The sequence below is a fragment of the Pipra filicauda genome, unplaced genomic scaffold (genome assembly GCF_003945595.2).
Source record: "Pipra filicauda isolate LSUMZ 115617 unplaced genomic scaffold, ASM394559v2 scaffold11_size5308982_pilon, whole genome shotgun sequence".
NCBI lineage: Eukaryota > Metazoa > Chordata > Aves > Passeriformes > Pipridae > Pipra > Pipra filicauda.
The window spans coordinates 4,103,109-4,123,520 of record NW_024103652.1 but is presented as its reverse complement, the minus strand read 5'-3'; the positions used below and the strand labels follow the sequence as shown (position 1 = coordinate 4,123,520).

At 37.8% G+C, this 20,412-nt stretch overlaps 1 protein-coding gene across 19 annotated transcripts in view; it reads left to right on the top strand.

Annotated features, from left to right (window-relative positions):
* Window positions 1-566: 566 nt before the first annotated feature.
* The window catches only part of RALGAPA1 (Ral GTPase activating protein catalytic subunit alpha 1), a 142,620-nt gene continuing 122,774 nt past the window's right edge, over window positions 567-20,412 (top strand). For 15 of the 19 annotated variants that reach the window (XM_039386686.1, XM_039386673.1, XM_027726880.2 and 12 more), the window contains exons 1-7: window positions 794-899; window positions 12,851-12,961; window positions 13,479-13,528; window positions 14,965-15,022; window positions 15,696-15,739; window positions 16,644-16,821; window positions 18,415-18,530. In XM_039386686.1, coding sequence (XP_039242620.1) covers window positions 794-899; window positions 12,851-12,961; window positions 13,479-13,528; window positions 14,965-15,022; window positions 15,696-15,739; window positions 16,644-16,821; window positions 18,415-18,530 — 663 coding nt within the window. Of the gene's footprint in view, window positions 900-12,850; window positions 12,962-13,478; window positions 13,529-14,964; window positions 15,023-15,695; window positions 15,740-16,643; window positions 16,822-18,414; window positions 18,531-20,412 lie in introns of all 19 variants that reach the window. The other 4 variants (XM_027726887.2, XM_027726893.2, XM_039386701.1 and 1 more) reach the window with 2 other exon arrangements.

Below are 20,412 nucleotides of genomic sequence, written 5' to 3'. Positions count from 1 at the left end.
CATGCTGGACCCAGCCACTCCTGATGGTTCAATCTTGATGCCAGTGCTACAGCCAAAGGCGTAGGCAGTGAGAAGCAACTTTGGGCAGGAGCTCAGGGTGAGAAGTTGCAGCACTTTGAGGACCAGTGTGGAAAGAGGAACTATGAGACAGATAATTGCCGGTTGCACAACTGAGACTTGAGTAAAGGTTTGGAGTCGCTGCCGTGGTGAATACGGTCCCCACCTGAATTTCATTTCCTTATTGCCCACAGGATTCCCCCCTACACTGCAGTGTCTCTGCTAGCCAGAGCAGCTGTGTGATGGGATCACTTCACATTTTACTAATAAACACCTGAAGTAAATTTTCCTACACCAGTTACTGTTGCCGAGGTGCGCAAAGGACGCTGCAGCGAGCCCCTCGATGTCCCACTCCGGCTCCTGCTCCCCGTCCCGGGCAATGGGTCGGGCGGGAGCCGCGGCCCATCCCGCCGCGCCTCGGAGGTGCGCGGGGCAGCGCCGCCATGACGTCAGGGCGCGGTTGCCATGGGGACGCATGGGGTCGCACCTGACGGCTGTCGTGAAGCAGCGGGCGGAGGGCGAGGGGAGGAAGCAGGGGCAGCGCAGGCCCGGCCCGGCCCGGCCCCGGGACTTGGCTCCGCGCCGCGCCCTCCGCCCTCGCCGCGCCGCAGCCGGAGTCTGAAGGAGGAGGCGGCGCTGCCGCCGCTGGATATGTAGGGGCCCTGGAGCGGGCGGATCCGGAGGCCGCTGTCTGCCTCTGGAGCGCGGGGCCGGGGCCGGGCTCGGGTCCGGCGGGATGTTCTCCAAGAAGCCGCACGGGGACGTGCGGAAATCCACGCAGAAGGTGCTGGACACCCGCAAGGACCCGCTCACCCGGCTCAAGCACTTGCGTGTCCTCATCGGTGAGGCGGCCGGGAGGGGGGAAGGGAGCGGGTCAGCGGGGGCCGCGGGTCCCGGCGCAGGGGGGACCGGGAACATGCAGGGACCGAGCGCTGGGCCGGGAGGCGGGCCCGGGGCTCCGCTCCGGCCAGAGACCCCACCCGGCGGCCGGGTGCAGACCCCACGCCCGGCACGGCGGGGCCGCAGCAATGTGCCAGGGGCCCGGGATGCTCTGCTCCCGCTTTTCTATCGAGATACGGACATTTCCACCGCGTCTGAAGGTGAAATTCCTTTGGCGACTGTGGAAGGAGGCGAAAAACTGCTGTGCTTACACTGTGAATTATTCTCTAGAATACATAACTGCTGGTGCACATGAATAGAAGTGGCTGGTGCTGTGGCTCCTTAATCCATTTCCTCTGCGTTCACAGTAACAATTTATGTTTGTGTACGTTTTCAAGGTAAGACCTACAGCAGTAAGTGCTCACTCGAATTGATGTGGAGGAGCATCCATACAGGCAATCTGAAAACACAGTTGGTCAAGGTGGGCAGGCAAGCCCTTAAGTGCCTCTGCGGTTCCATGGGAAGAGCCACTGAACTTGGCTAGTGAATTGGAAATTGTAATTATATGGAATAATTTCCTAAAAAATCTGTGGGAAAAAAACCCCTAAAGTTAACCATTCCAAAATATCTGTTAGTTGCATATGTTTGTAAAAATCTAAGTAATTGTCATCAAGCTATCCTTGAAAAAAGAAGTTTACTCCAGAGTGTCTTTTGGGCTCTTCAGTTCTGTAAATCCCTGCGTTTCTTCTGACAGTTTAACAACACATGAGCAGGGCTGGGTCAAGGGTAGCTGCATTCTGTGTTTAGTGCAGAATGCTGAATGGGTTATTTTGGGTTCTGTTCACAGTTTGGTGGTATTTATGTACCTTGTCCTCTGAAGCTGGATTCTTTCCTTTCAAAGGAAAATGGCTATTGCTCCCTTTTTTATATTGGTGTTTGAAGGAACAGGTGTTCCCATGTTGCACCATCTGCTGCTGCATGAGTTATTTTCTGCAACATAGTAATTATCTAGACTTGAAATGGAGAATAGTTGTGTAGCTAGCTATCTAAGAGCTTGGGTAGTCAGATATCTCCTCTTGCCTCCCTTAAATGTACCACTCTTCCTAACAAGCTATACTGAGCCAGTGGTGGCTTGCTCTATGTTGATTTTAGCTGCTTTGTCAGTTGAAATTTAAGAGAAAAAAGCATTCTGAAGAAACTAAGTACCTCTCTGAATTTAGATTTCCTGGCTAAAGTACGTTGAATATTTCTAGTTTTGCTTTAGTCTGCAAAAGACTCTGAGCGATTTTGATCTGATCTGTTATAGATTTGATATTTCTGTTGCTTGCAATTTATTTTTACGTTTTTTCTTCAGCTTTCTTAATAATTGGATACATTCTGTAAGATGAAAGCCATGAACTTGGTGTCAAGCAGACATTCTTATTTAATCTAAGGTTTCTGTTTACTGCCTGTAAGACAGACTAAATCTGCTGGGGATATTCTCATATGATGCCTCACCCTCCATGTGTATATCTCATCTGTTGAAGCACAGCTCCCACACGATCCTTTCTCTAAGTTTGGAAGAACACAGTGTGTGACTGTGTAAGTAGGGAAAAGTGTAACAGTACTCTTAGTTTGTTTGATTTGGATACATCTACAAGATTTTGTCATTATGCAGATATTCTTGGGTGCACGAGGTACAAAAACAAGGTCTTTTTTAGAGCAGGGGAGTAAGGTATTTCTGTGTGCATTCCTGCTGTAGTGCAAAACAAGTGTACAGCAGATTATTTGAAGTTTGTCTTTGCTGTGATCACTTCCTTGCTTTTTTCCTTGAATTTCGCTACTGCCTAAAGTGGCTTCCAAAACATAAGCTCTATGCCCTTTCTTCTCCAATTGTTTCTTTGACTAATCTACAGGACCAGATTAAAAAAATTAAAGTGTTTTTATAAGATAGAACTTCTGCCTGAGATGGCTTCTTATACAGGCACTGTCCTGCAGCTTGAGCGGCATAGTGCTGTGTATCATTTTTTCCTCAGTGACAACTCCCCCACCATAATAATTGCCATGTTTCCATGTATTCAGGAGAGCCAAGTTAGCTATTGGCAACAGACTATCTGAGGGGATGAGGGAGGAAATCTCAGTTCAGCATCTTCATGAATAAAAAATAATTTTTGTTATCTCTGTTAGCCCCTGCATGTTGGAGACTAAAAGACTGTCCAGAGGAGAATTTTCTGCAGTTTCACATCCAGGAGAAGGAGAGAATTTTCTCTTGTTCTTTAACTTACAGTCCTTTCAATAGGCCTGCAAGATGTATCGGACCAGAGTTCTTTGTTTTTTTCTGCACTCTTTAGTCCTTGGTTCAGCAACAATAAACAGGCATGGCCTTGGATTCATGGTTAAGACTTGAGGGGAGGAAAGGGAGTATTAGTTCATTTTCCCTCTATTTTATCAAGACATCCAAAACAGCAGTTCTCAACTAAACCAAAATAATGGAATAGTTATGAAAAGAGGTGAGTACTTTAAATTATAGACTGCTGGCTATCTATTAGCCAAAGAGGAGAAATCTAAAAAATTTAGTTATGGTAAAAGATTGAGAGTCGCATCGTGCAAGGCAATAGTGCTAGTCAGGAATTGTATAAAAATATTTACGATAGTATAATGTCATTGCTAGTAAGGACCAGAAGAGACTGAACAATATCAAAGTACCTAATATGAAGCTAAGTGAATAGATAGCACAAAGGCTGTGACATTTATTTTTAACAAATTAAAAGTAGTGTACATTAAATGGACTTTTTTTAATTTCATCTTTTACAAGATAGCTTAGCATGCAGTGAGTTGTATTCCTCTAGGAAAAGGTATCCTGTCATTGGTGACAACTTGGTTTAAATTTTGTAAAAGTTGCAAATTAGCCTGCATAAGGATATATAGAAAATTTTGTGTCTTCATAAAGCAGTGATGTACCATTATACCAAATACAATTGTAACTTTAGGAGTCTTCTTGCTACAGTCAGTGTATGGAAGATTTAGGTATGAGAATGACTGACTCAGATGAGAGCAAAACTTTAATGTGGAAAGATATTGAAAGTTTTAAAATCTCTTTCTGTAGGGATAGATAGTGAAAAAGATGTAAACACATATGAAAAAACTAGGAAAACTGAATTTGAAATGATGAGTTACAGTAAAATATTTTTGTCTTGGGAAGCTCTTGAGTGCTAGGCTACCAATCAGGCATACTGGGGGAAAATGCATTTGTTGTGGTTTGTTTTTGGTTTTTTGTTTTCTTTTTTTTCCCCCCTGAAACTATTCTGTAGATAACTGCTCTTTGCCACTTCAATGTGCTGTTTCTGTTTGGTTCTCTGATCTGCTTTAATTTGGCTCTATTCATCTTTTTTTGTAATTCAGAAACCAAAGAAAATTCTGTGAAATTCAGGGGACTAATTCAGAATTAATTAAATGATTTGTTAAAGCAAATATAGTATGTGACAAATTTATGCATGTCACAGGTGTAAGGTTTTTTTAGTAGAGTTTAAAGCCTTTAAGAGACCTTCAAGTAATATTATTATTGCTAAGAAAAATTGGAAAGAGATTGAAGTCTCATATCTTGGGACTTAGCAGTCTGTGAATGAAGGTAATCTGCTTTTCATCGTTATCCTACTGCAGTATATTTCTTGGAACAACTGGAACTATTTGCTTTAATAGATTTTATCTTTTGAGATGTATTAGTTTCCTCCCATAGGGAAGTGTTTACCCCACCCCACTCCTTTTGGTTTTTTTCTTCTCGCTTCTGAGGAGTAGCTTTGAATCTCATACAGTTTTATGATTCTGACTTGGTCAGTGTGTGACTTTTTATCAAATTGTGCAACTGTCTTGTTTCTGTATGGTGGAAATGCTGTAACAGTTGTGTTCACTGTTTGTGCCTGTGGTAGTTAGAGTATATAGATCTTGAATGGGAACGTCAAAGGGATTTTCCTTCAGTCTATGTGGCAGGGGCTCAACCTTTTCAGAAGGGAGGCCTTGCCGTAAGGCTGCCAGCTGCTGTTGGTGCAGGTGATCACTGAGAAGTCTTCTGCAGATGAAAGGGGAGGCACATTGTACACCTTATGAAATAAGGTATTGCCTGCAGAATGAAACCTGTGATTTTCCAGAAAATATATATATTTTTAGCAGTCCCCAGTCAATTAGCAGCTAATTGCAATTTTGGTCATCATTAAAAAGAAATAACATGGAAATAATATTGCATTGTTCTTATAATGTGGCACTGTTTAATCAGACTTCAACATCAAACTAAAATTTTATGATTTTAAAATGGTACTTTATAAAAGTTTGTTCTAGTAATCTTTCAAGCATCAAATCTTAGTTGATATGTCCTTTTGTTAAAACACTGCTGTGAGCATTCTGCAAATAATTAAGGCAACTAGATATGTGACCCTTTCATAAGATCTTATCTTAACAATATTGACTTTTTGTTTTGATATCAAATATGTTGGTGCTACCTGTTGAATTTGTCAGAATGTGTAAATATATGTATTTAAAAAAAAAGCTAAAACCTCTGAATATTTACTGATTGCTGTGTAATCTTACTGTGTGCAAGTAAGTCAAGTGAACTTACTTGGTTTAAAATTTACTTATAGAGCTGAATTCTTAAGATAATTATTTTCTTGTTGAGTTAGGTTCCCCCCTCTTTTTACGTTTTGTAGAGGAGAAATTACAGGCCTGTAATCTGTTAATCCAGAGCAAAGAAAAAAGGAAATATACTGCTTCTTGTAAATTATTTTATTTGTATCTGATATCTCAAAACTATACTGCTTTTATCTCTGGAACCATGGAGAGAATACTTGTAAAATGGAACACTGAAAGAACTGAGTATCTAAAGTGTGGGATTTTTTTTTTTATTATTTTGGTTTTTATATTCCTGATGATTGGTTAGTGCTTTACATCTCATGTAAGCAATCTCTGAAGGGGAAAAGTCAAGCTGTACTGGACAGAATGAAATGGGCTGTGTTGGACCCAATATATCCATTGGGATGTATTGTTTAATATTAAATAATATACTTAAACAGAGATTGCATTTGTCTACAGGGATTTTAATTTAAGAAATCTATTTCACTGACAGTTGGCCCTAATGCTTCAACTGGATGGCATTCATTGGTGTTGCACATTATTAACATCAGTCATAAATGAAAAATGTTTAATGGTTGTTAAAGTGAGAGCAAATGAGAAGCTACAACAAAACTAGCTGTCTAGAGTTTTCTTGGAGAGAACTATTCCAGAAGTTTCTGTGGATGTGCAAAGCTGTATTATTTTTTGCAATAGTTGTAGGGGTTTGGTTTTGGTTCTTTTTCTTGTTTGTTTTTCTTTTTCTTTCCTGGTAAATCTAAGTCAAAGGACAATGTCACTGCTGTAACTTGTGGATCTGGATGTAGGTCGCATGCAGTTTAAGAAATTAGACTTCATGTTCTGTCAACCTTGACTTAACCCTGAACCAATTATGTTTTGGTCAGGACCAGAGGGGGAAGATTTGCTTTGCTTTAGTATTTTGGCTAATGTTGCACTCAACTTGCAGAGTGCAGCAGTGGCCAGGGCTGCTGAATTGCAAGAGTAAGGGCTGGAGCCAGATCAAAGCCCCAGGGTAGACAAAGGGGAAGCTCTGACCACTTGGTTGTGAAGGAAAAGGTTTGTGTGGGTTTAGCTTGTGGCAATTTGGAATGAAAATAAGTACATTACTATGGAAGCGTTTGAAGTTGCTTAAATAAAGGCTTAAGTTGTGGAACACGTGTGAATTGTTATGGAAGTATTTCCTAAAAGTTTACTAGTGTAACTCTTCTGGAGGCTGCAAGCACCCTGAGAGAATTAGCTTGGAAAGCTGGCAGCTGCTTCTGCTCAGTCGTATAAAGCACAGGTGTAACAGTTTGTATGTAGGTGATGTTCATTGGTGCTGTTAACCTGCTTATTTATTTGTAATTTTTTGTGTGTGTGTGTTTTTATCTAAAAAATGGTGGTGATTGAGAGTTTAGACTTGTCTGATGCAAAATAGAAGTCCATTAGGAGATTGCTTTAAGTCTGTTCCTTTTTCAGTACCAAAAACTTCAAGAATATTTTCTTTGACAAAATTACCTTTTTTAAAAAAATTGTTTTTGGTAAATAGCTGTTAGTTAGATCTGAAACAGCTACAGTTACTGCAAATGTGAAGACTTTGTTTAATAAATTTGCGTTTGTGGTCTGTTATCAGGGCTCTTTCACTTTGACAGTGTTAACTATGCCAGAGCCAGCAGTTGGTTCCACTTAACCTTTCTCAGTTACATGCTTTTCTGTTCAAGAGACAATCCCTATGTAACTGAACCTGTCTGCTGTTTTCCTGTACAGAAGCCCTTAAATTTTTCAGCATGGAGAATTAAGAATGAGTAAGTTCTATTGTCTAATTTGATTGTATGTTAACTGAAAAGGAGGACACTGGAGGACTCTCGCTTTCTAGTGGTGGCAGTTTGTTACAAGGATTAATACTGAACATGTCAGTCTATAGCAGGCCTCTGCTTTACAGAAATAGATCCAGAAGTCTGGCCATCTTCCAGGTCATTGTTTGCTGCAGTTGTCATTACTATTTTGGTTTTGAGTAAGGATGAGGGAAAGTGACCTAGAAGCCAGTAAGTCTTGGAATGAGACAGTATAATGTTTTTGTTATACCATGTGCTTGGACAATTTTATACATAAACCTAGTATAAATTCTGAAACTCTTAAAATAGAACATAAAATTAACCACAACCTAATCTGTAATGGCTTAGACTATTTTGTTAAATTTCTGCAACGCAGTGTGAACTGATGGAAGTTCTTTTCAGAAAAGTTAATATATGTCTGAGATCTGTTTGGGGGTATTTCTTTTTAAGTTCAGTATTTTGGTTGTTTACCTTTAAAGTTCTGTCCTGTGCAGAAAGGTACTAACTTAGATGCTTTATAATATTTTAATTTTGTATAGCAGGCCATCATCTAAATGGTATAGATGCATTCCTCTCAACTCATTTATAAATACATAGCAGATTTTGTGGATTAGTTTATAATAATTTGTAGGGTAATACTTAGAAAACAAAATGAACAGGGAGACAAATTGTGTATGATAACAGTTAAAGGCCACTGAGATCTTCTTCCAATAAAGGATTGGTGTGTTGTACGTGTAAACTTGTAAGCTTTGCAAATTCTTGTTCAAGTGATCCTCTAGTATTGTAATTCTAAGTATGATATTCAAATAGTATCCTCCTTCTAATGTGTACTATTAAGGGTGAAATTTCTATTGAAATACTTTTCTGAATGGAAATTATTCCCAGTTAAAAAGGGATGTGCTAATAAATGAACAATAATAAAAACCCTGGAGCAAATGGGTTTACTTTCAGTCAGAACAAATTTTCTGCAAGAAGACTTTGGCCTGCAATCTTTGCTTACTAAAGTGATCAGCATGGACACTTAAGTTTTGAATATTTTACTGAGATACTTAAAAAGAAAGTAACCTTTCAGAAAATTCTGAACAATTAAGCTTCAAAAGAGCCATTTGAAAACATAGGAAACAAGTTTCTAAAATACAGTCACACAAGTTAGTAGGAGGGTTTTTTGGTTTGATTGTTTTGGGGTTTTCTCTTTAGTCCTTCTTTGCTACTGCTGCAGTCATAAGGTAGGGAGTAGCAGAACTTCCATATTTCAGTGGGTTTAATGGAAATAGGAACTCCAGTAGATCTGGTACTTGAACGCTCTTGTAATGAGGGTCAAATATCTTTAATAGCTAGTCATGCATTTTTAGTTTGGTTCTCTGTTTCTTGCATCAAATTAGAACAGAAATCCATAAGCTAAGTACAACTTCTAAAACTTAAACTGAAAAAGGGAACTTAATGCTGAACTTTGAAACCCCTTCTTTTAGAAGCTTTATGGGATGAAGAAAAGGAGAGAGAAGCTGTACTATGTCTTCTTGTGCTTAAATGTAACATTCTCCTTGAAACAAAACAAAAAGAACAACCAAAACAAACAAAAACCCACTGAACACAGAGTTAGTACAGAGATCAGATTTCTACCTGTTTTTAAGTTACAGAAAATTATTAAGGAAAAATCAGCAATCAAAGATCCATGTTTCTTCCTCTTCTAAAGCATGAAGAAAACTGCATTTTCTTGACAAACAACTTTCTTAAAATACTGGAAATCAGGATTTTAGTGTACTAGAACTATGCTTTGTTCAGTAGGAACTTTAGTTTTTACATCGTTGGAATACAGTAATGTCTCATTTTTCCCTCTCACATTCTGAGGAACTTTTCCAACTATTTCATATGGTGCCAGATCTATTTCTGAGTCTTTCTCTCCCAGTCCGGACATAGAAACAAAGAACACAAGGAGTACATTAGTTTGTTTGTATTCTTCTACCACAGATCATGTAACTAAGTTCTTTTTTTAAAAAATAAAGAAATGTACTGGAAGTTATGGAGGAAAGCCTGTTTCTGTTTAATCCTACTTTACCTCAAAACAAGGCTATGTCTCTTCTTAAAAAGGCAGAAAAGACTTAACTAGCCAAAACAGAGAAGCAACTTCCTGCAAATTCCCAGTGCAAGGCTGTCTGAAAAGGATATGCTGCTTGTAGAGGAAATTATTTTTATGTTTCTATGCAACATTTATGATACTCCGAGAGAACATAGAGAAGAGACAGAGACCTAGTGTTGGAGAAAATGGTTTAAGATGTGAGAACTGAGGAGCTGTATCTTTAGCTGATCAAAAGGATAAAGGTAAACTGAATATTTTAGAGACATTTTCATTAAGAAAAAAATCAGATCCTTAATTAATGAAGAAAGCTATAATAGCAGCATATAACTGGAAGTTTTAATGTTACAATAATCAAGGAGAGCAATAGTCTCTCCATGCATGTATTAGTCTTGTGGATTATACCTTGTATAGCAGTAGCTGTGAGATGGAATGATGTTTACAGGTGGCCAGACTAGATGATTTCCAGATCAAACTCTTTTAAGGTCTACATTGTTATCTCCATGCTGTATTTGCTTTTTTTCCCCCTCCTCCTTCTTGCCTTAATTCTTAGGGTATTTATAATTAATTCCAAACTTCTTGACCAATGCAAGGTTACAAATTTCTGCACCAGCAGCTTCCTGAATACACCTACCTTGCACTATAGGTGTCCTTTGATGATGAGCAGATTCTGTCTTTTGCTCTAGGTGGCAAACCTATCAGAAGAACAACTGTATTTTCCCTTCCTTAGAAGGAAACCTGTTTTTCAGCATTAACAGAAATAGTATGTGGGTTTTTTAAAAAGTATTATTTTCACATAATGAAAGAACAAAATTCCCATTGAATAAAATGTCATATTTTCTTCCATCTAATGCATTACAGTTTATTGCAAGAATTCAGTTGTTGGTAATTGGTTTGAATTTTAAAATCGTGCTTTTGATTATGCTATCAAGTGTGATCTTAGGAAGAAATCAGAGAGAAATGCATTAGCTACAGAAGTTGCAAAGTCAAGGAATTTTTTCTTTGCCTCCTACTCTTGCAAGTTATATCTGTATTCTGAAGGTATGCTTTTAATGTTAATTAGATGTTAGTGGTAATAGTACAGGTCTACCAATGCTCCTTCAAGCATTTTCTGAGGTCATTGACACCATATTTTTTTTGAATAAATAAAGACAAAATAAAAATAATTAAAAAAAAAAAAAAGGACAAACCTCTGCAATTCCACCCTACCTCCTACCCCAAAGTCAGAATGCATTACCACAGTACCGATTGTATGTATGCAATTATGTGGTAAAATGAGAATCACTGTTCAGCTGGTTATGTAGACAAGCCTTCAGTTTGTTGCCTGAAGAATCTAGGAATAGTGTCTCTAGAAATGACTGACTGTTTTATTGATTGTTTAAAGAATACATTTGATTTGGGATTTTTTTTTTTTTGGTCATCTTCAGAGTTGATCCATGTTTGGGGAAGGAATGAGGGTCTTTTTCAGGAAACAAAACATTTAACATGCCTGCAAAAATGCAGCATTCCTATGTGTTGATTGGCAGAGACCCTGCTTATCTGCCTCCCTTCCCTTTAGTATTTGGAACTAGTCTTTTTGGCACATTTGAATCAAGTGAACCATTCCACCACTTTCTGTGTGCAATTCCCATTAGCAGTTAAGTATATGGACTGCAGGATACCTTCTGCCACCCTTATTCCAAACGTCTCAATCATTGCTTTTTTTTTTTTCCTTTAATCCTCCCATCTCAAACTCTTTTTGTTTTCTTCCACCTGTATTTTCTTGTCCCTAGCCTAGGACTCACTTAGGGTTCTGCCCCATGAATGGAAGTGTTTGTAATGGCTTTGCCTATGCTCTAGTGATAGCTCCATTTTGTGTGCACTTGTCCGGACAACTGAAAATCATTGTCTAGCTTGTTTAAAGTGGAATTGGTTTTTGTTGTCCCATAACATTTCCATCTGTTAAACTCTGACAGTTCAGCTGCTGATCTGTATGCGGTGTAGCAGTTTCTGCAGAACTGGGGGTTTGGTAATCCTCCTGGTGGTCAGCTTGCTGCTGGACCACTAAGTTTATTCCCAGCTGAGCTGCCTTGCTTAAGAGTTGATCTTAGCTGCTAATGTAGTGCTGTCGGCTATATTAGAGCACTCTGGCTCTGCTACACTCATTATGCAAGATGTTGACAGAATGCTGTGATACAGCAAAATCTGTATTGGAAACTTCTATAGCAAAATTTGTTTTAAGGTAGTCCTCTAAAGCTACATAATAAAATATAACTGAAAATATGCCATGGTCTTGGCATTTCAATTGATTCATTTTGTGCTTTTTACTCTACCATTTGTATATCCAGTCACATAAGATGATAAAGATTGATGTATTCTAAATTAGAATACATAGGTTAAAACCCCTATGATCCCATACAGAATTAGAAGGCGATTTATAGAAGATATATCTACAGTGAAAGATGATGTCTCAGTGTGTAGAGCTGGTGAAAGGGCTGCCTTCATGTTTTATTTTTGTTCGGTTTTGTTTGTTTCACATCATTATTCTGAAAGGAGAGAGTTTTGCTTCCATGCTATTGTTTTGTCCACCTAATTTCTCTAGTCTTATATAGTTAAATAACAGGACAGAGAGTGTCTCTTGGTTCAGCGTGTACTAAGGCTCGAAGGAATTGGTTGTTTAAAATGATCGGTTTAAAATTAATCGAGATAAATCACTCTGTATTTCTTTACTGGGGATTTGCACAAAACCATCTGGGGGGTTGTGGGAAGAGAATCTGGAAACTTTCCTGAGGTACACCAGAAAGCACATCCCTGTATACTTAACAGTGATTTTTCCACCTCAGGGTATCCCTGAGGTCCTAGCTTCTGATCTCCTGAGACCACACAATCAAAGGAGTATGGGGGGCTGAGCCAGACTAGAAAGTAAAGTGCATGTTAGAGCTTGGAGGGAATAAGGAGGCAACGGTGGGAATCCAGTGCTGCTGTTTACATCCTCACAGCTTGTTTTTCCAACGAACAGATGTGTTCCTTGTTTACCATCCTTCTTATACTTCTTTAGTAAGCTTAGTTGTGTCCAGTAATTACAGTTGGGAATCATGATGGTCTTTCTGCTGTAGAGTTTGGGCACCATTGCCAACTTTATTTCTATGAAATTAACAATTAAAACCAGATTTATCCGTACAGTGCTAGTTCGGATGGAATTGGGATTTGCTGGCATTACTGTCATGCAAACAGTGAGCGTGCAAGAAGATGCTGCTTCCTGGTTTAAAATTCACTAGACACTTATGGCATGCCATCCTGAATTTTATTAGCCTCAATATAAAGAATAAAAACTTCAATAGCTTCTTTACCAATGATAACTTTTCTTTTAAATATCTTCAGTTCTTACTGCTGGTTAATGGTATGCAGTGGTTGATTATGAATGTAAACAATGTTCTGTTTTGTTTTTCAGAGAATGCAGAATCAATTGATCTCAAACAGTTTTTTGACCTACATTTCTCACATATATATTATGTGTTCTTTGAAAACTTTGTGACTATTGAAGTTGGCCTTAAACAAAAAGGTAAGTATTCTAAATAGAACATTTTTTGTCTAAGTTCTTGTGGTTTTGTTATAAAATAATGCAGGCTGCTGTAAATAAAGCCCTATGTGGTCACAAATGGTAACATTAGCTGTGCAGAAATATGTGTAAGCACTAACTTTGCAAATAAAGGCAGAGCAGTGAGACATGCACAGTGGAGGTGAGCAAGAGGTGTTTATTCTCTGATGACGAGGTTTGTCCTTTTGCAGAGTGAGGATTCTTAAGGTGTTATACTTCGTGTTCTGCAGAATTATTCTTTAACAAGATATTGTGTAACTTAGTCTCTCCCAGCTGTTGATGCCATAATAGGAAGTTATACAAACTGTACCTGTTATAAACTGGATTTATGAAATGTAATTTTTATTTGCGTAAGTAATGCAAAGTTATGGTTGTATAAATGCAGGGTTTTGTTTTACACATTTAAGGATCTTCATCAATGCTTTTATATTTTGTTTTGATAATGAAAGTGCATCTTCTATTTATTTTTAATTGCATCTAGGTCACAAGTCTCAGAGAGAAGAATTAGATTCTATTCTTTTTATTTTTGAGGTAAGATAATTTGAATATGTTTTTTGCTTTGAATTAAGTCCTGTTATTCTACAGGAATATACACTTTGCCTGGAAATACACTTTGTATTTAACTGCTTTCCTTCTTCCTTTTGCTTAGAGCTGAATTTATGTGCTTTATGTGAGAAGAAAAAGAATTTGACTTGCAGTTTTGCAAGAAGATGTCTAAACTGGAAAAAGATATTTTTTTCTATGTCTGCAGATAGTTCATTACTCTTTGGTGGTGGTGTTCCTCCCATAGTGCATTATACACTTTGAAATGCTCATAAAGTCAATCTCTGTTTAGTCGTGATCTGTTTGACTTTTTGATTGCTGTCATCTCTGATTTTTCTCATAATAGATTGCTACTGCAGAATTGTTTTTATAGATCCTTTCTACTTTCAAAAAGATTCATTATTTGAAAATTGCATTTCACAATATCCTTTCCAAAAGCATATCTTGACTTAATTTAGGTAAATTAGAAATAATTTAATTAAATCAGAACATTTCTGAGCAGGCACTATAGTTTAGAAATAGCTTAGAATGTAAAATTTTTGTCTTTCCTTTTTTTATGGAGGCTTCTAATTATAGAACAAGGACTGTGGTTTTTTTTTAAATACGTAAAACTGAAAGCTGATCGATGCCTACCTCATGGTTGAATACAAATTCAGTTATTATTTATTGATTAGTGAAGTATGTTGGTGAATATGAAGAGAACTAGTTCATTTGTTCACTAGTTCCTGCATAAAGGGATATTAGGTCATCTGTGCTTTGGAAGCAGTTGCACAGGGTGCTGGAGGGCCACATCCAGGAATTTATTTGAAGAACTAGGTTATTTACGAGTTGCAAGTGCCTCTAGTTTAAATGTTGCAAGTGCTACATGATAAATTTTTAACTGCCTTTGTTCCTAACTGCTCTGTTTCTTACTGTCTGAAGATGATCATCCTCCAACCTAAGTGCAGAGGTTTTGTCTTGGTTGTTTTGCTGTAGCTCATTACCCCTCCGAGAAGGCAGAAGCGAATATTTGCTTGTGCCACATAGGCAAGCTGACAGCTGAACATCCTAGCTTAAGCCACTAGAAAGGTGGAATAATCTAATGCAACCTGTTGTGAACTAGAACTGAGGCAGATGCTCATCCTATTGCATTCCCTATGCCAAAAGCAGCAGTATCTATCAGAGAGGCAGTGGAGCCAGATGAACTGCAATAACATCTGAAGTCTCTAATGCAGGATTTGTCAGACAGTCTGTCAGAGCCTTTGGGCTTCTTAGCTTTAGGAATGGGATCATCTTGAAAGGACAATAATGCTTCCAAGGAGAGCAGTGTGGGAATTTTCTAAGTTGGTGCTTTGGCTTCTGACCTGTGGCCTTTGCGAAAGCACTCTTTTGTCTTCCGAGACCAACATCTGCAACATGCATCCTTGGGTTCTGTTTTTTTATAGAAAATTTTACAACTCCTTCCTGAAAGGATTCATCAGAGATGGCAATTTCATAGTATTGGTAAGTTGATTTTCTTTACTTTTTTTTTTCTTTACTTTTTTATTTTTTTGAGCATCTTTTTTATTAGTAGATACTAGTAGTTTATGCTACTCATTTCCTTGAACTTTAAGTGGTGTACCAGGGATTATGGTCTTGAAACTCTTACAAGCTAGGTTAAGGAAAAATATAATAATAAAGAAAACAAACAAAAAACCCCACCAGAGTAGTGAATGCTCTTTTAGATAGAATTAAATCTGGGAATCTGTAAATAGAACAGTGACTGAGAAAGAACAAGGACAAGGTGGAAAGTTTAAAGTTTTAATTATTATTTTTTCCTTATTTTTTTCTTTTAGTAATACATTTCAAAATTGACATGAGGTTGGTGTTTGTAAATGGGCAATGCTGATTTTATGCATAGTGATGACTTGAGAATGATTTACTTTTAATTTACTACATCTCAAAAGTCCTTGGGGAAAGATATTATACATTATGAGGAAGCTATAAAAGGTGATGTTTGGTTTTTTTCCTTCTGGCATTGAGTCAGTTGCCTGAAGATATCAAGGTCACCAAGATTAAACTGGAGATTGCCAAGGACTTGTTTAAAAGTTACTATCAAGTCTGACCGAGAACTCTGACATCTTACTTATATAGAAAGAAAGAACAAAAGCAAACATGTTTTTTTCCTTTTTTTTAGGGTTGATTTTAAAGAAGCTTCTTCACACTGGAAATTCATTAAAGGTATTGGAAAAAGTTACATACTATGTTTGCTTAAAATACTTAAAAATACAAATAAGAACATAAGAGCAAATTTTTATAGTAAAAGCACAGGAATCAGAACCAGATCATAACTTGAGTGTCGTGAAAGAATGACTTCAAATCATCATCTTTACCTCGGTAGAACTACTCAGAGTAGTAATGTGTTTATATAGAGTAGCCAGTGGTTTAAAGGATTTTGCATTAACACAGAAGTATTGCCTTAACCGTTCATTGTTAGGGGCAAGGAAACTGGTTTTAGGATTCAGGAATCAGAACTACCTTGGAAATGGAAGATTATCTATGTGCCAAAGAGACTTGCTAGTGGGTAGAGTGACTTAAATGGCTGACCATGGAACAAAAGCCATGTAGTTTTGGTACTGCGACAGACAGCTGCTCCATTCTTCTGTAAACCACCTGCAGGCTTGTCTGATACGGAGCCAGGAGGGGAGTGCTCTAGGACTCCATCACCTTTTTTGAAGGAGAAATGGAAGAAGGTAGAATGGGTTATTCTGATACAGAAAGCTCACTCTGTTGTTGTCACAAACACATTTAGAAATTTTATGTCAGTCTTTATTTTCTGAAAAATTTATGTGGTGTCTTGCAGTGCTGTAGTCAAGCAAATGATTAGACACGTGTTGGTTTTTTCCTCTTCTTTCAGAGAAACCTCTATGAAAAATTCTGTGAGACAAACAGCAGTGAAGGTGCCAGGGTTACCCTTGCATTTCAGCAGGAGCAGCAGATGTGTTAGATTGGCTCTGCTGATTGCTGGTGGTCATACTGTTTGTCCTCATTTTTTCTATCACTCACCTTTTCCTTCCAGGACAAGTGGAAATTCTTTTGTATGTTCTGGGACAAGATAACTTATTGCATTTTTTTTCCTTCTAAGATACGTCGAGAGGGCGTGCGTCTCTTTCTTTTGTGGCTGCAAGCACTTCAAAATAACTGTAGTAAAGAACAATTATGGATGTTTTCCTGTTTGATTCCTGGATTTTCATCACCACAGTCTGAATATGGCCCCCGAACACTTGATAATCTCATTAACCCTCCGCTTAATGTTCAAGAAAGTAAGTTATTTGGTAATATTACTCAATTCTCAACATAATTCAAGTCTTGTCACAGAAAAGGCAAGTTGAGGTAACAAAAACTAAAGTACATATGTACCCAGGAAGATGATGGAGCTATTAATGAGTTTCTTAGCAGTATATCAAGTCCTCTTTCAGTAGCAACTGTTTTGTTATTTTTCAGGATGAGTTGTTTTTTGTGGTTGTTGGAGTGTTTTCCCTAAGTATTGGCTATTGTAGCTTAACACATAGGGGGGGAAAATTAACTGACCAATTTTATGCAATTCTTCAGAATTGCAAGAGGATACTGCATCTACTGCAAAGTTGTACATTCTGCTTGCATTGAACATTTGCACTGGCTTTGTTCATACTCCAGAGACCAAGCTGTGCAAAGCAGTTTCTGTTGTGGCCTTTAAGAGAATGAGTGGGTTTTAGGGCACTGTGTAAGGACAAATGTGTCTAGGTATGACCAGGCAATTAAGGCTGTGGTATTTTTGCAGCTTGAAATCTTTGAAAAACATCAGACCTTGTAAATTGCAAAACCTGAGGTCATAAAGGTTTGCATCAATAGAAAAGCATGAGCATTCTGAGATAAGGTTTTTATACTTTCTAGATTTTTTTTTTTACTGGTAAGGTCATTGTCTTGATTCTAATCAATAGAGGATAATTTTTCTCTTAAGATGATTCTTAAGACAGTTTTTCCTTTGTTCACTCCAGCAGTAAATATCAGATACTGGTTACTTTGGGCAGCCTCTTGCCTACTAACTCAATTTATTCTTGTTAGTGGGATTTTAAGCTTACTTATTAATGAATTGCAATTAGATGGGGTCGTAAGTGCAAACTGTGCATTCACATAAGTGGGAATAAGAAGTTAACTGCTTTTTCCTCTGAACATTAAGTGCTGTTGCCTTTTTTCCATCTTCACCCAGTATTTTAATATTTTGTTGCTTGTAGAGGCAGGCAGTGTCTCTGTGACTAGTTATTAAATTTTCTGAAACTTAGCAGACAAATTTCATGGCAGGATAGCTCTGCAGGCAAAAGTTTGCTACGTCCTTAAGCCCTGTTCTGCAGTTATCTTGTGAAATGCAGAGTGCAGAGAGTGAAATGTGAGCATCTAACTACAGGAACAGGAGAAAACTCAACTCTGAAGTAGATTCATTGTTGAGGCAAAGAAAAGATACAGCTAGTAAAACTTAACAAAAATGTAACTGATCAACTATCAAATGAGAAAATTGTGAAAGATGTAAGTAAAGTTTTGGCATTTGTGCAACATAAATGTTACTCTATTGTTTGCATAAATTCCAAAAGAAATGGATTACACCTTTTGGAAAAATTCAGTTTTGGCAGGTAGATTCCCAAGGTGCATTAAGAAAACCTAGTTATTATCTGGTGTGATTTTTATATGTGTAAGAAATTAATTCTGTGGTGGTTTATTAGTTAAAATTTCCTGATTTTCATTAATCTGTGGGTGTACTGTTTTACCTATAACTATCTCTGCTTACCCCAGTGCATTCCGATCTTCATAACTCGGTAGATATTTATGCATGAGAAGAAGTGGTCTAAATGTTAGGTGTACTTCTATTTTTCTTTAAATAGCTCAAGTGACTACAGAGGAAATCACTCCACTTGTTCCTCCACAATCGGGAGATAAAGGACAAGAAGATTTAACTAGCTATTTTTTAGAAGCACTTTTGAAATACATGGTAATTCAGGTATGTTCTACAGTTTCCAAGCAAACAAGTATGAAATGATTAACACCTCTTTGTCCATTACAATAAGTATTTTACTTTTAGCACTGCAGATGTTTATAAAAATCCTTTAAAGATTCCTCCCTCTGGCCCCTCCCTCAAGTGTCCTTTGTAAAAAGCAGGTTCTCCTAGAAAAATCTTCACTTGCCTTCTATGTGAAGATTCCTAGGTCTTTTACCAGAGGATCTTCCATCAAATTGTGACATAGAGGAAAAACAACTTATCAGTCACTTCCAGCTGATTTCAACTCCCTTCCCATTTTCACCTCCCCTTCCCTGCCTGTTACCTTCAACCAGTGAATCAACTGTGTGCAGAAAATGAAGACTTGCACAAGTATTTAGTCCACAATGTGCAACTCGGGCTCACACTGTATGTCCTTCCCTTTGTAGTTTGACACTACCATAATCTCAGCCAGTACTTGAAATGCAGGGCAGGGCATGGCAGCAGCTTCTGTCAAAAACTGTGGCTAGCTGTTATATGTTATGTAATTGATTTGCTGGCCAACTAGCACATGCTGTTTCTGAGCCTGCTCTGCTGTCACATGCACAGAAAGTTGCTTGACTGCATGACACATGGTAGATGTTCCAGGGTACTGCCTTCTGGGTTAGACTTGTCCAGCAGAGCCCAGTTGGGCTCAGAAGTTTTCCTTCACACTTTTGCAGGTTTTCTAGAGAAGATGGGCAGTGTAGAAATATGACCAATGTTAAAGATTTCATGGCTTCCCTTTTTATCTGTCCTCCTCTGTGAACTTTACCGTGCTGGAACAATTTGCAACCTCATTTTGTTGCTTCCAGCATCCCCCAGTTTGAACAGAGGTCATCATACTTGTGATCTGTAGGGTAAGCTTATTACTGACTATTCATTTTGGAGAAAAATAGCGTTTATGTTTTTGAAGACAACTACTCTCTCTGTAGTGAATTGGTAGTATTATATTTAAATGCAGATAAGTCATTGGGACAGGTGTCAAAGGGCTTGTTCAGTATGTGAGTGCTGAAGTTTTGCTTAGAGGCACTGACAGTTGCAAGCTGAGTAGTTACTTCTTTGATATTAAGTTCTGCTAAAGGACTTTGTCACAAAATAATATGTATCGCCCGTTCTGTTGAATTATATTGGGAGATGAAATATGTATTCCACTCTAAAAGCCTTGAAAATAGATCGTAATAGAACTGTGGCTTTGAATAAGGAATGGAGGAGTAGAGGGGAAAAGGAAAAAAAAGAAGGGCAAATTACCCAACTCTACAGGCAGATGGATCCTTGCAAACAAAGATGGAAACTGCATGTTGGATTTCTTAAGGAGAACTTACCATGCTTCGTACTGCTTACCACGTAGGAAAACATTTCATAATGGGAAATGCTTAGTACTCATGATCCATGAAAGTACATTTTTGTAACTCAACTTTAAAGTTGTATCTTCTGATGCACGTGGTTGAAAAATGTTTGTTTCATATTACCAACTATACAAATGAATCCAAATACTTATTATAATGACTATATGGACACTTATTAGTCAAAATGTGTTAAAAGAAATTGTTAAAGAAATATTTGGAGTGGCATGGGTAATTATTCTTCTCTTATAAAACATTTTGAAGTCAAACAGTTTTATTAAAAGCACTGGATTTGGGTTTACTCCCCGACTTAGCAAGGTGACTTGTAAAGGTGGATGTATTTCTATTGGTTTAGGTATTTGGTGTGTTCAAGTTCATTTTGAAGCAATGTTTTGGAAGAGAACAGCCTTTGTTTCTGTGTTGTTTCCTAGCTAGTTTCTTTTTAATCTTTCTGAAAGTGTTTATTAAAACGTATATGATTTTGTTTCAAAGAAATAATTGATGAAATGTCCTCTTTGTAA